This window comes from Phyllostomus hastatus, unplaced genomic scaffold (genome assembly GCF_019186645.2).
Source record: "Phyllostomus hastatus isolate PE091 unplaced genomic scaffold, TTU_PhHast_1.1 phas_contig_150, whole genome shotgun sequence".
Classification (NCBI taxonomy): domain Eukaryota; kingdom Metazoa; phylum Chordata; class Mammalia; order Chiroptera; family Phyllostomidae; genus Phyllostomus; species Phyllostomus hastatus.
In genome coordinates, this window is record NW_025333611.1 from 32,336,887 (window position 1) to 32,358,311 (window position 21,425).

Consider the following 21,425-nt stretch of genomic DNA (forward strand, 5'->3'; position numbering starts at 1 on the left):
ATTAAGTGCTGGACCGCAGTCCAAAAAGTTACCAGTTCGATTCCTGGTCAGGGCATATGCCTGGGATGTGGTCCAGGTCCCCACTCTGGGGCATGAGAGGGGCTACTGATCAATGTTTCTCTCCCTCTCTTTCTCCCTCCTTTTGGTATCTATTTTTAATGCATATTTCATATAATGTTTCCACTTTAAAAAAATTATTGCTTCATACCTTCTTCTATGCAATATTTTAAAATCTGAATAAAAGATCAGGACCATGTTGAAAATGTGGAAAAGTGAAGTATCAAGAATTATAATTTCCTACTTTAATAATAAAACAGTTATCATTTAGCAGCCACAAAGTATTTATGAGAAATAAACCAGACACAGACATTCTGAAACTGTCACACTACTCCAAAACAACACTGTGACACCGTGTCAGTGGCAGGTGCAGGGTGAAAAGGGCACACGTGAAAAGGTCTCCTACTGATGGAAATGGGTGATGGTAGTGGATGTCCAACTATGAGAATGGACTCGATGCCACTCAATTGTATACTTAAAAATGGTTAAATGGTATAACTTTTATGTTATGTATGTTTCACCACAATTTAAAAAATAATTGTTTAAGTGGAACAAAAATCCATCAGTAATGTTTTATTTCCTTTGGGGACATGATCTTTTTTCATTGAGATATAATTCATATACAGTAAAAATCACCTTTTCAAGTATACGATCCAGTGGTTTTTAGTATATTCAAAACATTCCCTTTTAAAAAATATATTTCTTCTTATTTATTTTAAGCATCATTGTGTGGTTGCCTCTTGTGTGCCCCCAACCAGAGTCCTGGCCAGCAACCCAGGCATGTCCCCTAACAGAACTGAACTGGCAACCCTTTGGTTCACAGGCCAGTGCTAAATCCACTGAGTCACACCAGTCAGGGCTATTTCTTCTTATTTCTAATTGCATATTCTATCAGAGAAAAATATCTTAGAAGAGCAAATTTTGAGATAAGACTAGGTAAAAGTATGTATATTTACTGGTGGTATCAAAAGCAATTCACTCTATGTAAATGCAAAAAATAGTGCTCCCACCTTTGGTGCATCGAATCCTCATGACTGCCTCAAAGCCAATTTTCCGAGTGAGGTATCTCTGTAGCTCCTTCTGTAATTTCTGTACTTGGACTGGGTTGTGCTGATGGTGGTAAGAGGGATAGTAATAGACACTGCCTGCTGAATACCGAGAAATACAACCTGGAAGAGAACACACACGCCTTTGAAATTCTGCCATTAACTACTATTACTACACCAAAGTAACTACAGACATTTGAATCAATCTTTCTATAACTTCCCCAGGCACTGTCAAATAGACTATTTCATTTCTTTAAACAGCAGCACAGAGCCCTGGCTGGTGTGGCTCAGTAGACTGAGCATGGGCTGGGAACCAAATGGCCGTTGGTTCAGTTCCCAGTCAGGGCACATGCCTGGGTTGCAGGCCAGGTCTCCAGTGGGGGCCATGTGAGAGGCAACCACATATTGATGTTTCTCTCCCTTTCTTTCTCCCTCCTTTCTCCTCTCTCTAAAATAAATAAAATATTTTAAAAAATAAAAATAAACTGTAGTACAGAAATCTCTCTACCATAAATTCTTAAAGTAGAAGACTATAGGGTTTATATCAAACTAAATTGACTAACTCTCCCAAGGAAATAAAATTACTTTCACTTTGTCTTCTATTTAGAATACCATTATACAAACAGCATTTTGACACTCACTTGAAAGAAATAAGCATTAGGAGAAACTTACCCAGAGAAGCCAAATCGGAATACTGTCCACTGAGAAGAAATAAGTCAACGGCCACCTGCTGACCAGAACAGTCCAAGGCTAATTTCTTATAGAAGTCAGTGGATGGTGTCAAGTGAATGTCCTATTAATGATAAATTAAAAAGAGAAAAAAATTTAAATCATTATATTGTCATAAAATTTAAATTTCTATCTATATATACCCAAGTGTTAACAATTATCCTTGGGAATTCTACAAAATACTTTTGCTTTGGAATATTTTTGGGTTTTTGGTAAGACACATACGGCTTAAAAATTTTTTCTTTTGATTGACTTTTAAAAAGAAATAAATCTATTACACTAATTTCAATAATCTAGTTAAATTCTTAGTATGCTGAAAATGTTCTAAACAATTCACAGGTAATATCTATTTAGTCCTTTTGACTACCATTAATAGGTGGGAACTATCACTATTTTCACGTTATAAATATAAGGAAACAGAGGGGCGAATTAAGTAATTATTCAAGCTCATACATCTAAAAAGCAGTAGAACTGGGGCAGACTGACTCTAAGACCAACACCACAATCATAATGTATGGCCTCTCATAATCTTTTGAGAAATACACATCTCAAACTAAGCTTACAGACACAAGGTGCTCAAAAGCAATCCACGGCAGTCAATATACTAAACTATGAGTACTTTGTAGTGGTCACCTAGGTTCTACTTGGTCCCTACTAAGCTTATTCTCTCAGCCTACCTTTCTCATCCAAGGCAGGCTGCATTGCTAATGGCCTGCTAAAGATCTACAAATAAGGCAAGAGTGAATAAGGTAGAAAATAATGTAATAAAATAGAAAAGTCTACATAAAAAAGAAATGTTTTATCTATTTCCTCATATTCCCTCCTCTCTGCAACTGAAATATAAATAAAAAACAAGCCGTTTGGTCAAAGAGACAGAGTGCCAGCATAAATTTTAACATGGATTTGATGACCTTCTAACCTTAGCAGATGACCTATGGTTGGGTTCCTCTCGTGGTTTCAGGGCTCCCACACCTAGAGTTGGGAGTTGTGTTTGAAAGACAGACATTCGACCACCAGTTGGGGACATCAGCTTAAAGGCAGCCTGAAGCGCAGGACCCAAGGCACTCTGGGTCTCCAGGGTCTTGGTGAACATTTGTGGCAAAGTTTTCAGCAAATCTTGGACAAGCTTGTGAAATAAAGCAAGAAAATGCAAGAGAGTTACAATTAAAAAATTTTTTTTACAACAACTAATATAATAGACAAGACACTGAGTCATGATGATGGTCAGAGAATGTACGGACAGTACAGTAAACAATGAGGTTGGTCAAATGACAAGAAAGCTATTTCAAATAAACATTATCAATTGGCAAGCAAGACAAAAATTGGGGCCTTATAGTTCTTGCACATGCAGTAGTCCAGCAAGACTATAAGTCCAAAATGTATCTAAAAGAACCATCACAGATTAGAGATTTATTTTAATGCCATGAAATATGGCCTTCTCAATCACCTCTACACACTGTTTTCTTTTGAGTTCCAAAGAGAGTTTAACTCTTCCCTATTACAAAATCTAAGACATCCAGTAAATTTGCCAACTAGTAATAATCACAACAAAAGAAAAACAAAACGAAAAACAACTACCTATTCAGGTTAGGTTGTACAAATAAAGAGAGTTAATGGGAAAAAAATACATCGCACCATGGCGAAGTCACCATTGCCAACAGCTGAGACCATAGACTTGCTAGTTAAAATGTTACCCCTACGGCATATATGCATGTACAGGGTAGACAACATCCCCCCTTCAGACACATTCTGTTCACCTCTCACTGTATTATGTCATGGCAATTTCCAGGCAGGTAATAAGAGTTTCTTCTGAACTGACCCCAATGACACTCTGTGAATCAGAAAAGCAAAGGGCACTGAAAGCAGCCTAGCTAAAGTGCTTCTATGCAGCGAGCAGAAGCTATCTCAGCAACCCTCCCAATTTCCCAAATGGCTGGCAAGGCAGGTTTCCTTCAGGTTTTCCTCCTTAATGGAGTAGGCTCATCTTCTACCCTACTACAAATAACTTGCTACATTAGACTTAAAAGCAATCAGTTCAAGGGCAAACTCAAGAGCGGTTCTTCTGATGAGTTTTAATTAACAGCAAAATATAAAATACTACACATCTTAGAAATGTCACAGAAAAGCAAAATTTTACTTAATGTCATTGCAAAAATATATTCCTTCAATACTGCAATTTGACATGTCAGATAGGAAAACGTGCCTTACCTCTTTACTTTCATTTAAGTTTACTAATAAGTTCTCTGGCATAGGTATAAAAACATCTGAAAGAAGAAACAAATATTTTTTAAACAAAACTTAATTGTTAAAGGTGTTCCAAATATGTAAGACTGATATAAGTAACCATGCCCATACTTACAGAAAAGCCCTTCCTCCACTATAATAGCACTGTCTACATATGTTCAAAGAGACCACCAAAGCACTGATTTAACTGTCACTGTGTAAAGGTAAATAGCCTCCCAATCAGAAAATACTGATCTATAAGCACTCCATAAGGGTTTGCACACGCTGCTTATTAGGTTAAAGACAACAAATCAGAATCCTACTCTGTTCTTGCTTAGCCCTGGAAGCCATTCAAAGAAACATTCATTAAAAAAAACAAACAAAAAAAAAATAGGGTTGACTCAGAGAACATACAAGAATACTATGTCTTTATATAAACATAACATAGTCCACTGGCAGACTGTCACTCAAAAAGCAGGTGCTTTCTCATAAAGAAGGCCCCCACCATTGCCTCTATTTGTGGAACCACAAAATCAAGTGAATCAGAAGTATGCTGACCGGCCACCACATCATGGGCTGCTCAGGATTCAAATCTATTCTTGCTTAGGAATTAAATTCCTTTCCTAGAAGGAAGCGAACTGGAAAGGAAATGTGGTGGTGGTGGAGGATTATGAGGGCTCTCAGTATGCATCAGTGTTCTGTTTGTTATTTATTACAAATAATTAAGGTTTACTATAATGTTTATAAAAAATAGACCAATGAATAATTTGAATTTTTATATACTGACTTTAGCTGTCATACAAAAATTCTACTGTTTAGATTTCTCCCCTTCTTTAAAATTAAAAATAAGTTTTATTGAGATATACTTCACCCTTATAGAAGACATAATTAGCAGTTTTTAACATATTCAGAGTTGTACAACTATCAGCATTACCTAATTCCAGATCCTTTTCATCATCCCCGAAAGAAAACCCTCTCTGATCAGCAGTCACTCCTCGTTTCCCTGCCAACTCCCAAAGCTCTAAGCAGCCTCCAGTCTGTGTCTGGATTTGCCTATTCTGCACATTTCATATCAATGGAGTCACAATATGAGGTCCTTTTTGACTGATTTCTTACACTTAGCATTTGTTTTCAAGGTTCCTCCATGTTGAAATATTTACCAGTACTTTATTCTTTTTATTCTGTAGATATGCCACATTTTGTTTATCCATTCATCAAAAGGTGGGCATTTGGGTTGTTTCTACTTCTTGGCTACTTTGCTATGAACATTCATGTATACATTTTTGAGTAGACAGTACTTGATTGTCCTGAGTATATACCTACTGAGTGGAACTGCTGAGTCACACGGTGACTCTATCTTTAACTTTGGAAGATCTGACAGACCATTTCCCATAGAGGCTGAACGGTTTTCCATTCCCACTAGCAGTGTATGAGAATTCCAATTTTTCTGTATCTTTGCAATACTTGTTATTATCCTTTTTATCCCTATTTTAAAATAATTTTTATTTTTCAATTACAGTTGACATATATAATTATATTAGTTTAAGGTGTACAGCCCAGTGATTAGACATTACATAGCTTACTAAGAGATCATCCCAAAAATCTCACACCCAACTGACACCATACATAGTTATTAGAAGATTATTGACTATGTTCCCTATGCTGTACTTTACATCCCCATGACTATTCTGTAACTACTTATTCTGTAAATTTGTCTTGCTTAATCCTTTCAACCTTTTTCACTCTTCCCCCAAAGTCCCCTCCCATCTAGCAACCATCAAAATGTTCTTTATACCGATGAGTCTATTTCTATTCGGCTTCTTCATTTGTTTTTGTTTTTTTTAGATTAAATTGATAGATACATATTATTTATTGCCATCTTCTTGTTCATGTATTTTAAAAATTTTTCATCTTATTAATTTTAGAGAGGAAAGGAGACAGACAGGTAGACAGAAAATGAGAGAGAAACACTGATCTGTTGTTCAACTTATTTATGCACCCAGTGGGTGGTTCTTGTACATGCTCTGACAGGGGATCGAACCCACAACTTTGGCATATCGAGACAACATCCTAACTAACTGAGCAATCCTGTCAGGGCTCTTTTTTCTCTTCTTCTTAAAGAAGAGTCTTCAACATTTCTCATAATACTGGTTTAATGGTGATGAACTCCTTTAGCTTCTTCTCATCTGGGAAGCTTTTTATCTGTCCTTTGATTCTAAACAATACCTTCGCTGGGTAGAGTAATCTTGGTCATAGATCCTTGCTTTTCATCACTTTCAATATTTCTTGCCAATCCCTTTTGGCCTGCAGAGTTTCTGTTGAGAGAAATCAGGTGACGATCTCATGGGAGCTCCTTTGCAGGTAGGTAACTTTTTCTCTTGCTGCTTTTAAGGTTCTCTGTCTTAAACCTTTTGCAATTTAATTATGTGTGTCTTGGTGTGGGCCTCTTTGGGTTCATCTTGTTTGGGACTCTTGGGGCTTCCTGGACTTGAATGTCTATTTTCTTCACCAAGTTAGGGAAGTTTTCTGTCATTTTTCAAATAGGTTTTTAACTTCTTGTTCCCTTTCCTCTCCTTCCAGCACTCCCATGATAGAAAATTATACACATGACGTTGTCCCAGAGACTCCTTACACTATCCTCATTTGAGGGGAATTATTTTTTCTTTTTGCTCTTCTGGTTGGGTGCTTTTTGCTTTATTTTATTTTGTTTATTTTATTTTATTTATTTTACTTTATTTTATTTTATTTTTTATTTGTTCCTTCTTTACATTTTAAATCACTGATTTTATTCTGTTTCATCTGTTCTACTGTTGATTCCCTGTAAATTATTCTTTTCTGACTGGTCTTTTTTATACTGTTGAGGTTCTCATTAAGTTCACTGAGCATCCTTATAACCAGTGTTTGAACTTAGTATCTAGAAGACTGCTTATCTCCATTTTGTTATTTTTCTGGAGTTTTGTTCTTTCATTTAGGACACTTTTGTCTCCTTATTTTGATGGCTTTCCTGTGTTTGTTTCTATGTATCAGGTTGAGCTACTACATCTCCCAGGCTTGGTAGGTGGCCTAATGTAGTTGTTGCTCTATAGGATTCAGTGGCACATCCTCCCTCATCACTCAAGCTGGGCACTCAAAGTGGGCTGGCTGTGTACGCACTCCTCTTGTAGTTGTGCCTGGATTGCTATTGGCACAGGAACAGGAGGGATATACGCTCCCAGGGCAATCACCTGCAAAGACTGGCTGCAACCATTGACCACTGACCTCCAAACAACACGGAGAAATCAGCTGTGCTGGGGCCCACCACGCAGAGCAGGACTTAGTTCACTGGGGCACTGGTGCCTACTGAGTCTGTCCTTTGAGATTGTTGGTGGACGTGGTTGGGTGGTATGTGATCTGAAGCTATCTACTGGGTACAAAGGCTCTGGAGCCTCATGGGAGGTGCAGGCCAAGGTCAGCTGCCACCTGTGTTCTCTGCCTGGGGCCACCTGGCACAAGCTATAAAGCAATCTGCAGATGGCTGCTACTTGTGCTACATTTGGAGGTGCCCAGACGAGGCCAAAGCCTGTTATTGCTAGTGCCAGGCCTGACGTGACATAATGAGAGGTAAAGGGCACACTGAGGCCAGGTGCTGCTTGTTTGAGAGATTTCAGGAAAATCTGAAGCATGAGCCAAGGCAGGCCATTTGTATGAAAAGGCAACTAGAAACAGCTTGGATGGGCCAGCTTTTTGGGTGGGGTAGGGCCTCAGGGAATCACCAGGAGGGAGCAAACAGTGTAAGCCAAGTAGATGGAGTCTCAGATATGAAGCCCACCTGCCAGATCTGTGGGGTGAGGACTCACCAAAAACACAACAGCCTCTGTCAGCACTTCTGTCTGAGAGAAAGCTACCCCTGCCCCCAGCTCTCGCCCTAATGCCAGACAACTCAGTTCCTCACTGTATGTCTCTGGTGCTTTTCAAGATGAGGTCCCAGCACTGCAGCTCTGAGGGAGAGTTCAAGTAAGTCCACACACAGGCCCCTTGAGAGGAACTAACAGGGTCTCCACAAGCCCTCTGTCTCCTCCAGCCTGAATTCCCACTGGTCTTTACAGTGAGAAGCTATGGGGATTTTTCTTCCTGGCACTGGAACCCTGGGCTGGGGGAACTGGTGTGGGGCTGGGACCCTTTGTGCCTCAGGTGGGATCTCTGAAGCTGAGATATCCCTCCTGATTTTTATTTGCTACACATGGGTGTTGGCCCAGCCCATTCTGTGTCTCTACCTCTTCTACCAGTCTTAATGTGTCTTCTTTTAATTTATTTAGTTTTAGAAAGAGGGGAAGGAGAGATAAAGGAAAGAAACATCAATGTGTGGTTGCTTCTCACCAGGCCCCCTACTGGGGAGCTGGCCCACAACTCAGGTATGTGCCCTGACTGGGAATCAAACCGGGGAACCTCTGGTTCCCAGGCTGGAGTTCAATCCATGAGCCGCCCCAGCCAGAGCTTGATGTGTCTTCTTTAATTCTCTAGTTGTAAGTCTTCCATTCAGTCCAATTTTAGGTGGCTCTGAATGATGGTTGTTCTGTAGTTTAGTTGTTATTTTGTGGTTGTCGGAGGCAAGTATCATGTTTACCTACACCATCATCTGACGCAAGTCCTCCTTTTCCCCCACCATGTTTCACGGATCTGTTTCTGTTATGTTTAGTCATTTGTTTTGTTTTTTTAGATTCCACATATATGTGAAATCACGTTATTTGTCTTTCTCTGACTTACTTCACTTAGCCTGATACCCTCTTAGTTACTGCATGTTGTTGCAAATGGTCAGATTTCATTCTTTTTTTGATGAGTAATATTTCATCATGTATGTATACACACACACACATCACATCTTCTTTAGCTTGCTTTCCATATCTTGGTTATTATTAGTACTGACGCAATGAACAGAGAGGTGCATATGTGTTTTCAAATGAGTGTTTTGTTTTCTTCAGATAAATATCCAGAAGTGGAATTGCTAAGTCAGATGGCAGTTCCATTTTTGATTCATTGAGTACTCCCCAGACTGTTTTCCATAGTGGCTACAACAGCAGTGCCACGAGCAGTGCACAACAGCTCCTATGTCTCCACATCCTTGCCAACATTTGTCACTTTCAATTTGTGGATAACAGCCATACTAGAAGATGTGAAGTGGTATCTCATTGTGGTTTTGATATGCATTTCTCTAATGACTAATAACATTAAGTACTTCTTCATTATTAGTCATTTTATATATTCTTTAGAGAAATGTCTATTCAAGTCCTTTGCCTATTTTTGATGTGTTATTTTGTTGTTGAGTAGTACTTTAGATGTTTGGGATATTAATCCTTCCTTAGATATATGATTTACATATATTTTCTCTCATTCTGTGAGTCGTTTTTTAATCTCTTGATGGTGTTCTTTGATGTACAATAGTTTTTAATATTAATGAAGTCCAATTTAGTTTTTTCTTCTGGTTGCCTTTGCCTTGTCATATGCAGAAAATCATTGCCAAATCCAGTGTCATGAACATTTTCCCCTATGTTTTCTTCTAAAAGTTTTATATTTTATAGTTTTAGCTCTTAAGTCTAGGTCTTTCAGCCATTGAGCTAATTCTTTTCATCTGGGTTTAAGGTAAGGGTCCAACTTCTTTAATTTGCATATCCATTATTCCCAGAACTACTTGTTGAAAAGACTGTCTTTTCCTATTGAATGTTTTTACATCCTTGTCAAAAATTGAATGACCATACATGTAATGGTTTATTTCTGGGTCCTCTATTCCACTGGGCTCTAAGTCCATCCTCAAATACTATCTGAATGAATAAAGGAAAAGAGAAAAAGAGCTAACCTGAGTTTTAGCATAGATGTTTTCGTTGCCTTGTTCAGAATTCACTTTACTTCCCTGTTTTCTTCTCTATTAAATGAGGGGCTGGACTGACTAAAGGACCCTTGCAATTCCACAGCCTTATAATTTCACACTCAAGGTTTTCCTCAATATAGTGGAATTATACCATATACTTCTAATTTGTCAAACAGTCATGAAATAGTTCTAGAATTGAAAATGACTAAGATAGTTCAATAATTCCAAGTATATAATACATACCTTCAATATCTGAAACTATTAGCATCTGAGGTTGAGAGAGACCTTCTTGCAGACTGTAGAAGTGGATTGTACTATCAAATGTTATGAAGCCAATTTTTGTCCTAGTGTTTCCAGGAAGCCTAAAAATAAATTTAGAAGTTTATTTTATCAAGTTTTCCCATATACGTATATACATATTAAACATCTGCTAACAGTTACATGCAAACATCTACTTTCACGTTATATGAATCGCCTCAACATAAATGTCTGACCCACCCAGTGTTTCATCACCATGAAAACATACCCAACTCAAAGTGAAAACATTACAATAAACCAATCAAAAAAACCCAGCAATAATATAGCAATTCAAAACTTAATACATCTATACAAAATTATATAATCACTTGGGAAATGGCATACGAAAACACTGGAAAGCATATCCAAAACTTTGTAGATGATTTTAATTTATAAAAATACATGATCAAATTACTATACGCCCACTCTAAAATGTAATATAAATTTAGGTACTGCTTATCTGTTAAAAATTTTACCCATGCCTGGGTGAATCAGTGGACTCTGCCTCAACAGACAAAACCCACGCACAACCTGCAACATGAAAGTGCAAGTGCTGGCAAGAACAAGGATGCCCCTTATCAGCAAGGTGAGGGAGTTAGTCTGCTTCTGATGAGATTTGGTTTTCCACATTCTTCCATTCAACACAGAACACTAATTCATTACACTAAAAGGTCGCACAAGCTTTTATAAGTTACATTATGTACCTAAGCACCGTGTAAAGTACAGATATTTTAAGGGACTTAAGAGATATGACAACCAAATTCAATGTGTGAACCCAGTTAGGTTCTTATTCCAACAAAGCTACAGTAGAAAAGCATTTCTGAGACAACCAGGAACAAAAACTAAACTGGTTTAAGTTCACATTATGAAATTACTGCTAATTTTGTTTGACATGATACTTGTATTTTAGTTAAGGCTAAAAACAGTTCCAAGTATTTACAGGTAAGATGACAGGCTGATTGGGATTTACATTAAAATACTCAAGAGGGGTTAAGTATGTGTGTATGATTACATGAAGCAAGAACAGCTGATTGCTAAAAATGCTGAAGTTGAGGAATGGATATCTGGAAGAACTACTATAAAATGTATTACTATACGTTTAAACTTTTTCCATAATAAAAAGTTAAAATGAAGTTTCTCAGAGAAAGCAAGGCCTAAAGTTCACAACTGATTTATGTAGGCTTTTAGAACATAATCACATAGCTTTTGTTGTATTTTGAAACTACTTATGCATTTTGCAAACACTGTTCGTTTCAAATTTAAACCGAATTAAGATACTTACAAATCCAGATTGTTTAACAAACTCTGGCAAACTGAATTCAAGTATCCAGTTTCAACTGCATTGTGAGACACGTCAAATACAAAGAGGTACACTGGAGGCTGAGGTGGTCGTAACTGAAGAAAGAAGGGATCTCATTAAATACACTTAATAGGATAAGTTTAAATTTAACATTTGTCATGTCCACATACAGCAAAACAATAAAATAAGCATTATTTACAGACTGAGTGGAGACTATAATAAACAACCGATAAAGAAAATAATATAAAAAGAACATAAGTTTTAAAAACAAGCAGAGAAAAAATTAAAAAACAGGCAGAACTATATTATATTGCTTCCAGACGCACACTTAGAAAAAAAGAGGATGTGACTGCCGGAAGTAAAAAGAATGTTTTCTCTAGGACAGAAGGGGCAGAAATGTACTCAGTGGGGCTTCGGGGGCATTAGCAACGTTCAATTTCTTGACCTGGGTGGTGCTAACAGAGCATTTATAATTATTTGGTATCCTATATATTTATGTTTTATAGAATTCTCTGTATATGCATTATATTTCAGAATTTAAGGGAATTACAGTTCTGAAAGGTATAAATTACTAAATTGTTTCAGCTGGTTACTTAACCAACATATTTCAGCTAAGTTTCATAAAAATGTACGACTATATTTTTAAACTTCCGAATTCAAAGATCTGTATTCAGTTCAACTAAGAGCATCAATTAACCACAACCAGAACTGGGCATATAGTGTACTATACTAACTTTTATTTTATTTTTTTGCATATTTCATTTGTGGAATAACAGAATTTGTTGCCCAAGAGGTAAGCCAGGAAGAAGTAAAACCTCTTGCTACAGGCAAGTCCCAAAATTAAACAAAGCCATTTTTGCAAAACCTGTAAGATAAAAGAAAAGAAACGCAGAAAGGCCAATTCAAAAGAACAAATGCTTCTGCATCTTTTGGGTTTCATTCAGCCAAGGGATAGCTACACTGCAGAAAGCTATTACCAACCACGTAAGTGTCACAACAATGTTTTCTACGCTGAAATTTCTCTGCGGTGAAAACATACGGAACCCTCATAATTTCTATACTAAAATGGCCCCAATTGCTCAGGTACAGAAAGACTACCTCACAAAAACATACTAAAATAAAACATTAAAAGTTGGTGTTAAGGCCTATCTTCATACTCCCCTTTCCTTACAGGCAATTATGGCATGGCGAAAGAATAATCAAATCAAAAGACCTGGAATTTAATGCAAGCTCTACTACTTATCAAATGCTATTTAGCAAGTCACTTAATCTACATTTAACATAATTAGTCTCTTTACACATCTGTAAAATAGGACTAATTTTATTTCCTTAGCTTAGTTCAGAGAGTTGTTTGTGATAAAGAAATATAGTGCTTTGTGAGATGTGAAATGCTAATAAAACATTAGGCATTATTATTTTTAAAATGCAAGACCTCAGATACTTACACAAGTATATAAAAGTACTTGCAAGAGGATATTCATCATACCATTATTTGTAATAAGCCCTGGCTGGTGTGGCTCAGTGGACTGAGCACCAGCCTGTGAGCCAAAGGGTTGTTGGTTTGATTCCCAGATCAGGGCTCATGCCTGTTGTGGGCCAGGTCCCCAGCAGGGGGTGCTCGAGAGGCAACCACACATTGATGTTTCCCTCTTTCTCCCTCCCTTCCCCTCTGTGTAAAAATATCTTCCAAAAAAAATTGGAAGTGACTTAGAAGTAAATACAGTCTCAGTATGATATTATAAATTTCTGGATGAACACACAAGAAACATAAGTGGAACTTTACACACACTTTTCAGACTTACCCTCATATACTAATTAAGTATTTTTATAACAAACAAGTATAACTTTTATGATTTTTTTTTGCATTTTGAGAGTACGTGTATCAAAGCTGGGGCCACTGACACAAGGAGGGGCTTAGGATAGAAGCAACAGGAGAGCAGAGGCAAGGCTGCTTTGAGTGTCAGAGGAAAGGGGCCTTGGAGACAGGTTGGGGAGGTTGCCTGGGAAGAGCTACCGCTGCCCACTGCTCCCCTAGTTGCAAGTCTCATGGAGATGCACACCTGAGGGGAAAAAAAGGAGGAAGGAAAAGGGGCAAGCGTGCTACTTTTATAAATTTAAAACCATAAAATTTTGTTAAAGGACACTACATTGTTTCATTTAAAATCCAGTATTATCAGACGAATAAGCCGTATTAAAAACTGAAAACTTACCATGTATTCTGAAGGAGCCATAAACTCAATTGTAGCATTTTGAACTTCAGGTCTTTTGAGAGACTCTCCATAGACTCTGGTCAAAGGGTTGTACATGAATTCTTCAGGAACTATGTAAGTAAACACCATATAATGATAAAACTAAAAGATTAAGTTTATTAAACCCTGCATTTGGCTTTTGTCTTCATTTATTAATTTATAAATACTTCCAATATAAACTAAATATTAAGGGGTAACACATACACCTTGTTTTGAAGATTCATTCAAATTCCGCATATACTGAATGGCCCTATGTTTATCTTGTTTTTGTAACTAAATCACTTTCTAAGTGTCTTCTAGTATCCTCTTTGTCTTAATTCTTGCTATAGCAACTTTTCTAAAATAGCTTGAAAAATGATAAAAACTCATTAAATGCCAATTATTTTCTTAAATGCAAGACTAAACTTTGTCTTAAATTTCAATGGTACAAGGACATTCACATTTGACATACAATATTCATGTATGCAGACTCTAACTGCTCCTATAAAGTCTAAGGGTTTGTTGAATTTCACCAATTTGTGAGACCACTGTGGAACGTCAGCTGCCCATCACTTATTATGATAGAGCTCAGATAGTATCTTCTAAATGAATTATCATAACATCTATCTTCCCACTATTTAGAAATTAAAATTCCTATGTAAGCCATAAATGGTCTGGGCTACATATAAGAGTGATTTCGACCTTTATTACAATTTCACTTCATATACTGAAACACATACACATAAGGTTTTAAAGGTGTATTAAACACTGTATACATATTTTATGAATTATTATAGAGAAAAATGAATGCTCAATCTATCCTCACTTTCCTCTACTCTTTTTTTTTTTTTTAAAGAGAGGAGGAAGGAATGGAGAGAGGGAAACATTGATGTGCAAAAGAAATATCAATTGGTTGCCTTTTATAGGGGCCTTGACCAGGGACCAAACCCACAACCCAGGCACATACCCTAACCAGGAATCGAACCAGAAACCTTTGTGTTTGTGGGACAACACCCAACCAACTGAGCCACACCGGCCAGGGCACTTTCCTCTACTCTTAAAAAATACAAATAATAAAATTGGCTTTTAAAAATATCTTAAATTCCCTTATTTCCCAATGCTTAATGAAATTTCCTTTCAAGCAGAGACTTAATTTTCTTTTTCTTATTTTTTCTTTGTGATTTTATTTATTTTTAGAGCAAGGGGAAAGGAGAGACAAAGAGAGGGAGAGAAACATCAATTGGGTGCCTCTCATACACGCTACAAACAGGGACCTGGCCTGCACCCCAGGCATATGCCTTGCCCTGAATTGGAATCCAACCAGTGACCTTTTAGTTTGTAGGACGATGCTTAACCAACTAAGCCATGCAGGTCAGGACCAGAAACTTAATTTGCAGTGGATATCAGCATACCTTTTTCTTTCATAATCCTATTAAAGTGCTGTTGGTTAGATGATATTCCTCAAAAATAAATTATGTGACTTCCAGCCAAGATGGAGGCATAGGTAGACACTGTGCCTCCTTGCACAACCAAGATAGGGACAACAACAATTTAGAAACAGAATAACAACCAGAACTGATAGAAAATTGAACTATATGGAAGTCGGACAACCAAGGAGTTAAAATAGACACATTTATCCAGACCAGTAGGAGGGGCAGAGTTGGGCAGCCAGGAGGAGAGGTCTGGGCACAAAGAGCAGTGGGATTGGATGCGTAAGGCATCCTAGGTGTGCAAGACTGCAGTGGGTGGACCCTGGGCATGCAGGCGGCGGCTGACAGACCCAACAAGGTGGCGACTGTAAAGCAAGGCACTTCGAGCAACCCAGGGTCCCAGAGCTGGGAAATAGAGCCTCGGGACACTGATTGAAAACACCTGTGAGGCTAAAGTGCCGGGAAAGACTCCCAGACTCACAGGAAAGTTCGTTGGAGAGACCCACAGGGTCCTAGAATGTACACAAACCCACCCACGTGGGAATTAGCACTAGAAAGGCCCAGTTTGCTTGGGGGAAGTGGCAGAGGGGACTGAAATCTGACAGAGGGTAGAGCAAGAGCCATTGTTCTCTCTCGGACCCCGCCCCCATATACAGCGTCATGACCCAGCAACTGGGTTGACCCGCCCTGGTGAATACCTAAGGCTCCGCCCCTCATATGTAATAGGCACAATCAGACCAAAAAAAAAAAAAAGGCCCAAACAGAAGAACAGATCAAAGCTCCATAGCAAATACAACTAAGCAACCAAGAGATAGCCAACCTATCAGATGCACAATTCAAAGCACTAGTGATCAGGATGCTCACAGAATTGGTCACAAATTAGATGAAAAAATGAAGGCTACACTAAGTGAAATGACGGAAAATGCACAGGGAACCAATAGTGCTGGGAAGGAAACTGGGACTCCAATCAACGGAGTGGACCAGAAGGAAGAAAGAACAACCACACAGAACTGAAAAAACAAGAATTCAAAAAAATGAGGAGAGGCTTAGGAACCTCTAGGACATCTCTAAACGTTCCAACATCCGAATTATAGGGGTACCAGAAGGAGAAGAGGAAGAGCAACATATCGAAAACTCATTTGAACAAATAATAAAGGAGAACTTCCCCAATCTGGCAAAGGAAATAGACTTCCAGGAAGTCCAGGAAGCTCAGAGAGTCCCAAAGAAGTTGGACCCAAGGAGGACCACACCAAGGCATATCACAATTACATTAGCCAAGGTAAAAATGAAGGAGAGAATCCTAGAAGCAGCAGGAGATAAGGAGACAGTAACCTACAAAGGAGTGCCCATCAGACTGTCAGCTGATTTCTCAAAAGAGACCTTACAGGCAAGAAAGGGCTGGAAAGAAGTATTCCAAGTCATGAAAGGCAAGGACCTATATCCAAGATTGCTCTATCCAGCAAAGATTTCATTTAGAATGGAAGGGCAGATAAAGTGCTTCTCAGATAAGGTCAAGTTAAAGGAAAGTTCATCATCACCAAGCCCTTATTTTATGAAATGTTAAAGGGACTTATCTAAGAAAAGTAGATAAAAAAAAAAACATGTATAGTAAAATGACAGCAAACTCAGAATTATTAACAACCACACCTAAAACAAAACCAAAAGAAACTAAGCAAACTAGAACAGGAACAGAACCACAGAAATGGAGATCACCTGGAGGGTTAGCAACAGGGGAATGGGAGGAGAAGAGAGGGGGAAAAGGTAGGCAGCATAAGTAGCATAGATGATAAGTAGAAAATAGATAGGGGGAGGGCAAGAATAGTATGGGAAATATAGAAGCTAAAGAACTTATGACACATGGACATGAACTAAAGGGGGGAATGTGGGTGGGAGAGGGTGTGCAGGGTGGAGGGGAATGAAGAGGGGGTAATGGGACAACTATAACAGCATAATCAATAAAATATATTTTAAAAATAAATAATGAGTTACTAAAAGAGATCTCCTCCCCAATTACTGAGAAAACTACATTCAACTAACCTTCTAACACTGCCTACACATCCCTTCATACAGCAACGAATGAAGCTAATGGCAGCTATTCTGTGAATTTATTTTCTTTTACTCTAGAGCACCAATTTTCAACATTTTTCATCTCATGGCACACATAAACTAATTCCTAAAATTCTACAGCACATCAAAAAATATATATTTTGAGGGTTTAATTAAAAAATAGGTATAATTTTGATTAATTCACACCAAACAGCTATTGTTGTGTTGGCTGCTATCATTTATTTATTTGACAGTCTAAGGAAAAAGAGGTCAGTGCCCCTGATTCAATAGTTAGGTGCTGCTTGTTTTAAAAATTCTTGTGGCACACCTGTTGAAAATCGCTGCCCTAGAGTAAAGGCATTGGACAATTTCTAAATAAAATTTTTTTTAAACTATTTTATTGTTCAATTACAGTTGTCTGCATTTTCCCCACATCACTCCCCCCTATCCCAGCCAAACCCACCTCCCTCCCTTGCTTCCACCATCCCCCTTGGTTTTGTCCATGTGTCCTTTATAGTAGTTCCTGAAAACCCTCCACCCCCCCTTTCTGGTTATTGTTAGTTGTTCTTAATTTCAATGTCTCTGGTTATATTTTATTTGCTTTCTTCTTTTGTTGATTATGTTCCAGTTAAAGGCGAGATCATATGGTATTTGTCCCTCACCACTTGGCTTATTTTACTTAACATACTAAATAAAAATTTCTTAAATCACAGCTTAATTAATACTATAAAATATGTCACTTATTATATACCTTATATAATAAATTTAAAAAATGGTATCAAAGTAATATTACCATTGTTTTGCTTAAAAAGTATATAATTATTTATATGTAAGTATAAGTGCATAAAAAAGTTAACAGAAGCTAACTCTAAGTGGAATAATTATAGGTAAACAAGACAGGGTTTTTTTGTTTTGTTTTGTTTTTTTGGTTTTCACATCTTTCACATCTGGTTTTCAAATCAGATAACACTTCACATCTGTATTATCTGATTTCCCTACAGTGCAAGTAGAAACTTTTAAATGTTTTAAAAAAACATACCATCATTGATTTGGTAACATAAGTTACACTTCCATCTTCTCTGATCGAGAAAGCTGACAAAAGGGTTGATGTACGTCCTGCACGAACGGCATCTCACAATTGTGCTGGAGGTGACCACAGGCAGCTGCTGGTGAAACAGAGTTAATTGTTTAGCAGCAGCGATCATCATGGCTAAAGGTGAAGCATTAATCATACATTCCAAATTATGGTTGGGATATTACAACTTTTTGAGAAAAAACCTAAGGTAAGAAGATATGTCCAAATTGCCACACACAAAAATTACATAGCAGAAATGTAATGATTTAAAACCCTATTGCAGCCCTGGCTGGCGTAGCTCAGTGGATTGAGCATGGGCTGCGAACTAAAGTGTCACAAGTTTGATTCCCAGTCAGGGTACATGCCTGGGTTGCAGACCATGACCCCCAGCAACCGCACACTGATGTTTCTCTCTCTCTCTCTCTTTCTCCTCCCTTCCCTCTCTAAAAATAAATAAATAAAATCTTAAAAAAAAAAAAACCTATTGCTTTTCTTCAGGACTAATCTGTTAAAGTCTACCTTTTATTTACTTATTTTTAATATATATATTTAAAACTGATTTTAGAGAGAGAGACAGACAAAGGGAGAGAGGGAGGGAGAGAAACATTGATTTGTTGTTCCACTTGTTTATGCATTCATTAGTTGCCTCTTTATGTGCTGACCAGGGATTGAACCTGTGTGTATCAGAACAACACTCTAACTGAGCCACCTGGCCAGGGTTTAAAATCTACCTTTTAATAAGTATTTACTTTCTTTCTTTTTTGTTTTTAAAGATTTTATTTATTTATTTTTAGGGAGGGAGAGAGAGAGAGAGAGAGAGAGAGAAACATCAATTTGAGGTTGCTGGGGGTTATGGCCTGCAACCCAGGAATGTACCCTGGCTGGGAATCAAACCTGGGACACTTTGGTTCCCAGCCCGCGCTCAATCCACTGAGCTACGCCAGCCAGGGCTAGTATTTACTTTCTTATTAAACATTTACATTGCAAAACCAGCACACTAAATTTTTTAAAAAAGATTTTACTTATTTACTTTTAGAGAGAGTGGGAAGGAGTGAGAAAGAGAGGGAGAGAAACATCAATGTGCAAGAGATACATTTACTGGTTGCTTCTCACACTCCCTCAACTGGGGACCTGACCCCCCAACCCAGGCATGTGCCCTGACTGGGAATCAAACCAGTGACCTCTCAGTTCACAGGCCAGTGCTCAGTCCACTGATCCACACCAGCCAGGGCAGTAAACTTACAATGTATTTTTGAGATGGGTGGCAAAGGAATGATCAACATTCTAAAACAAAGAACCAATGCAATTATTTCAAAGTTTCTTCTTGTTACATTACAAGGCTAAGTTCTCATGAAAGAAGAGTCATATTTAAATATTCAATTAAATTTTGCAATTATGTTCCTATTTAAAGTTTATCCTACATATTAAAAGTTGTAAAGTCTTCATATAAAAAAGTCAGTAAAGGCAATACCATCAAAAGGGGATTTGTTTGGGGAAAATCAATTTACTTATGCACTGATCCTCTCAAGAATATGTGGCCATATGTCAAAGTACCAGAGCTTTAGGTCAAAAGTGAAAAGGTTTGTCCTGGCCTATGTGGCTTGGTTGGAGCATTGTCCTGTAAACCGAAAGGCTGCCGGTTTGATCCCCAGTCAGGGAACATACCTAGGTTGCAGGTTCAATCCCTAGTCAGGGCACGAGCCAGGAAGCCACCGATCGGTTTCCCTCTCTCAGCAATGAAAAAGTGCCCCGGATAAGGATTTGAAAAACAGCCCTTTAATTAACAGCTTCTTTTTTTAAAAAAATATATTTTATTTATTTATTTTTAGAGATAGGAAGGGAGGGAGAAAGAGAGAGTAAGAAACATCAATGTGTGGTTGCTTCTCATGTGGCCCCCACTGGGGACCTGGCCCACAACCCAGGCATGTGCCCTGGCTGGGAATCGAACCTGTGATGCTTTGGTTCGTAGCCTGCACTCAACCCACTGAACTACACCAGCCAGGGCTTAATTAACAGCTTCTTAAACCAACAAATTTTACTCCAAGAATGGGAGAATGGGTAAAGTATATTAATAGGTAAATAATTTTATAACTTTTTTTTTTTAACTTTTTTTTTTTTTAAGATTTTATTTATTTATTTTTGGGGAGGGAAGGGATAGAGGGGGAGAGGGAGAGAGAGAGAGAGAGAGAGAGAGAGAAACACTAATGTGTGGTTGCTGGGGGTTATGGCCTGCAACCCAGGAATGTACCCTGGCTGGGAATCGAACCTGGGACACTTTGGTTCCCAGCCCGCGCTCAATCCACTGAGCTACGCCAGCCAGGGCTTAATTTTATAACTTTTTTCAATGATATGGTTCATTTATTTATTTGCTTTTCATATTCTTATTCTATTCAGTACCTCTTGGATTCTTCAACAATATGCTTATTTTACCATACTTCAAAAGAGTTTGGTTATAAAATGGTTGAATTACAAACAAAAAAATTTGTCAACGGTCAAATTCCTAGAGATAGTTTGAATCCTAAAGGATTTGAACAAATTCTTTTTTTTTTTTTAAGATTTTATTTTATTTTATTTTTAGAGAGGGAAGGGAGGGACAAAGAAAGAGAGACAGAAACATCAATGTGCGGTTGCTGGGGGGTCATGGTCTGTAACCCAGGCATGTACCCTGACTGGGAATCGAACCTGCGACACTTTGGTTCGCAGCCCACGCTCAATCCACTGAGCTACGCCAATATGTGATTCATGCGCTACTATAGAAAACTCCTCATCACCAAGACAATTTTCTGTAAGACAAGTACTTTCAGTAGTGAAACATACCACTGGGTCTTTGAAAGGATGAAGCAGCAGTCCCAAAGGAAGCTTGGCTTTATTCAATAAGGCCTGAGTCTGGGGGATGTTAGTCAGTGTGCATCGAAATAACCTACATTGAAGTAAAAATGATGTGTCAGTTGTTGCTATGATCATTTTTGAACAACAGAAAAAAAATTTAAAAGGCACGCATTTTAACACTGGATCAGATTACAGAGAAAATATTTCAATGGGCCCTCTCAAATTTTATCCCAGTTAAATATTTAAGTCCTATTCAGAAAGAAAGGGTAGATGGTTACAATCTCTGTTATATAATTAAGGAATGTCTCTTCTCTGCTGTGTGT

At 38.0% G+C, this 21,425-nt stretch overlaps 1 protein-coding gene across 4 annotated transcripts in view; it reads right to left on the reverse strand.

Moving 5' to 3' along the window:
- Positions 1 to 21,425, reverse strand: part of SEC24A (SEC24 homolog A, COPII coat complex component) — a 67,716-nt gene that overhangs the window by 20,155 nt on the left and 26,136 nt on the right. For 3 of the 4 annotated variants that reach the window (XM_045828722.1, XM_045828713.1, XM_045828705.1), the window contains exons 7-15: positions 21,091 to 21,193; positions 18,238 to 18,364; positions 13,705 to 13,814; positions 11,477 to 11,589; positions 10,141 to 10,259; positions 4,041 to 4,096; positions 2,752 to 2,958; positions 1,776 to 1,896; positions 1,068 to 1,226 (exon numbers count right to left, since the gene is read on the reverse strand). In XM_045828722.1, coding sequence (XP_045684678.1) covers positions 1,068 to 1,226; positions 1,776 to 1,896; positions 2,752 to 2,958; positions 4,041 to 4,096; positions 10,141 to 10,259; positions 11,477 to 11,589; positions 13,705 to 13,814; positions 18,238 to 18,364; positions 21,091 to 21,193 — 1,115 coding nt within the window. The remainder of the gene's footprint in view (positions 1 to 1,067; positions 1,227 to 1,775; positions 1,897 to 2,751; positions 2,959 to 4,040; positions 4,097 to 10,140; positions 10,260 to 11,476; positions 11,590 to 13,704; positions 13,815 to 18,237; positions 18,365 to 21,090; positions 21,194 to 21,425) is intronic. The other variant, XM_045828717.1, reaches the window with a different exon arrangement.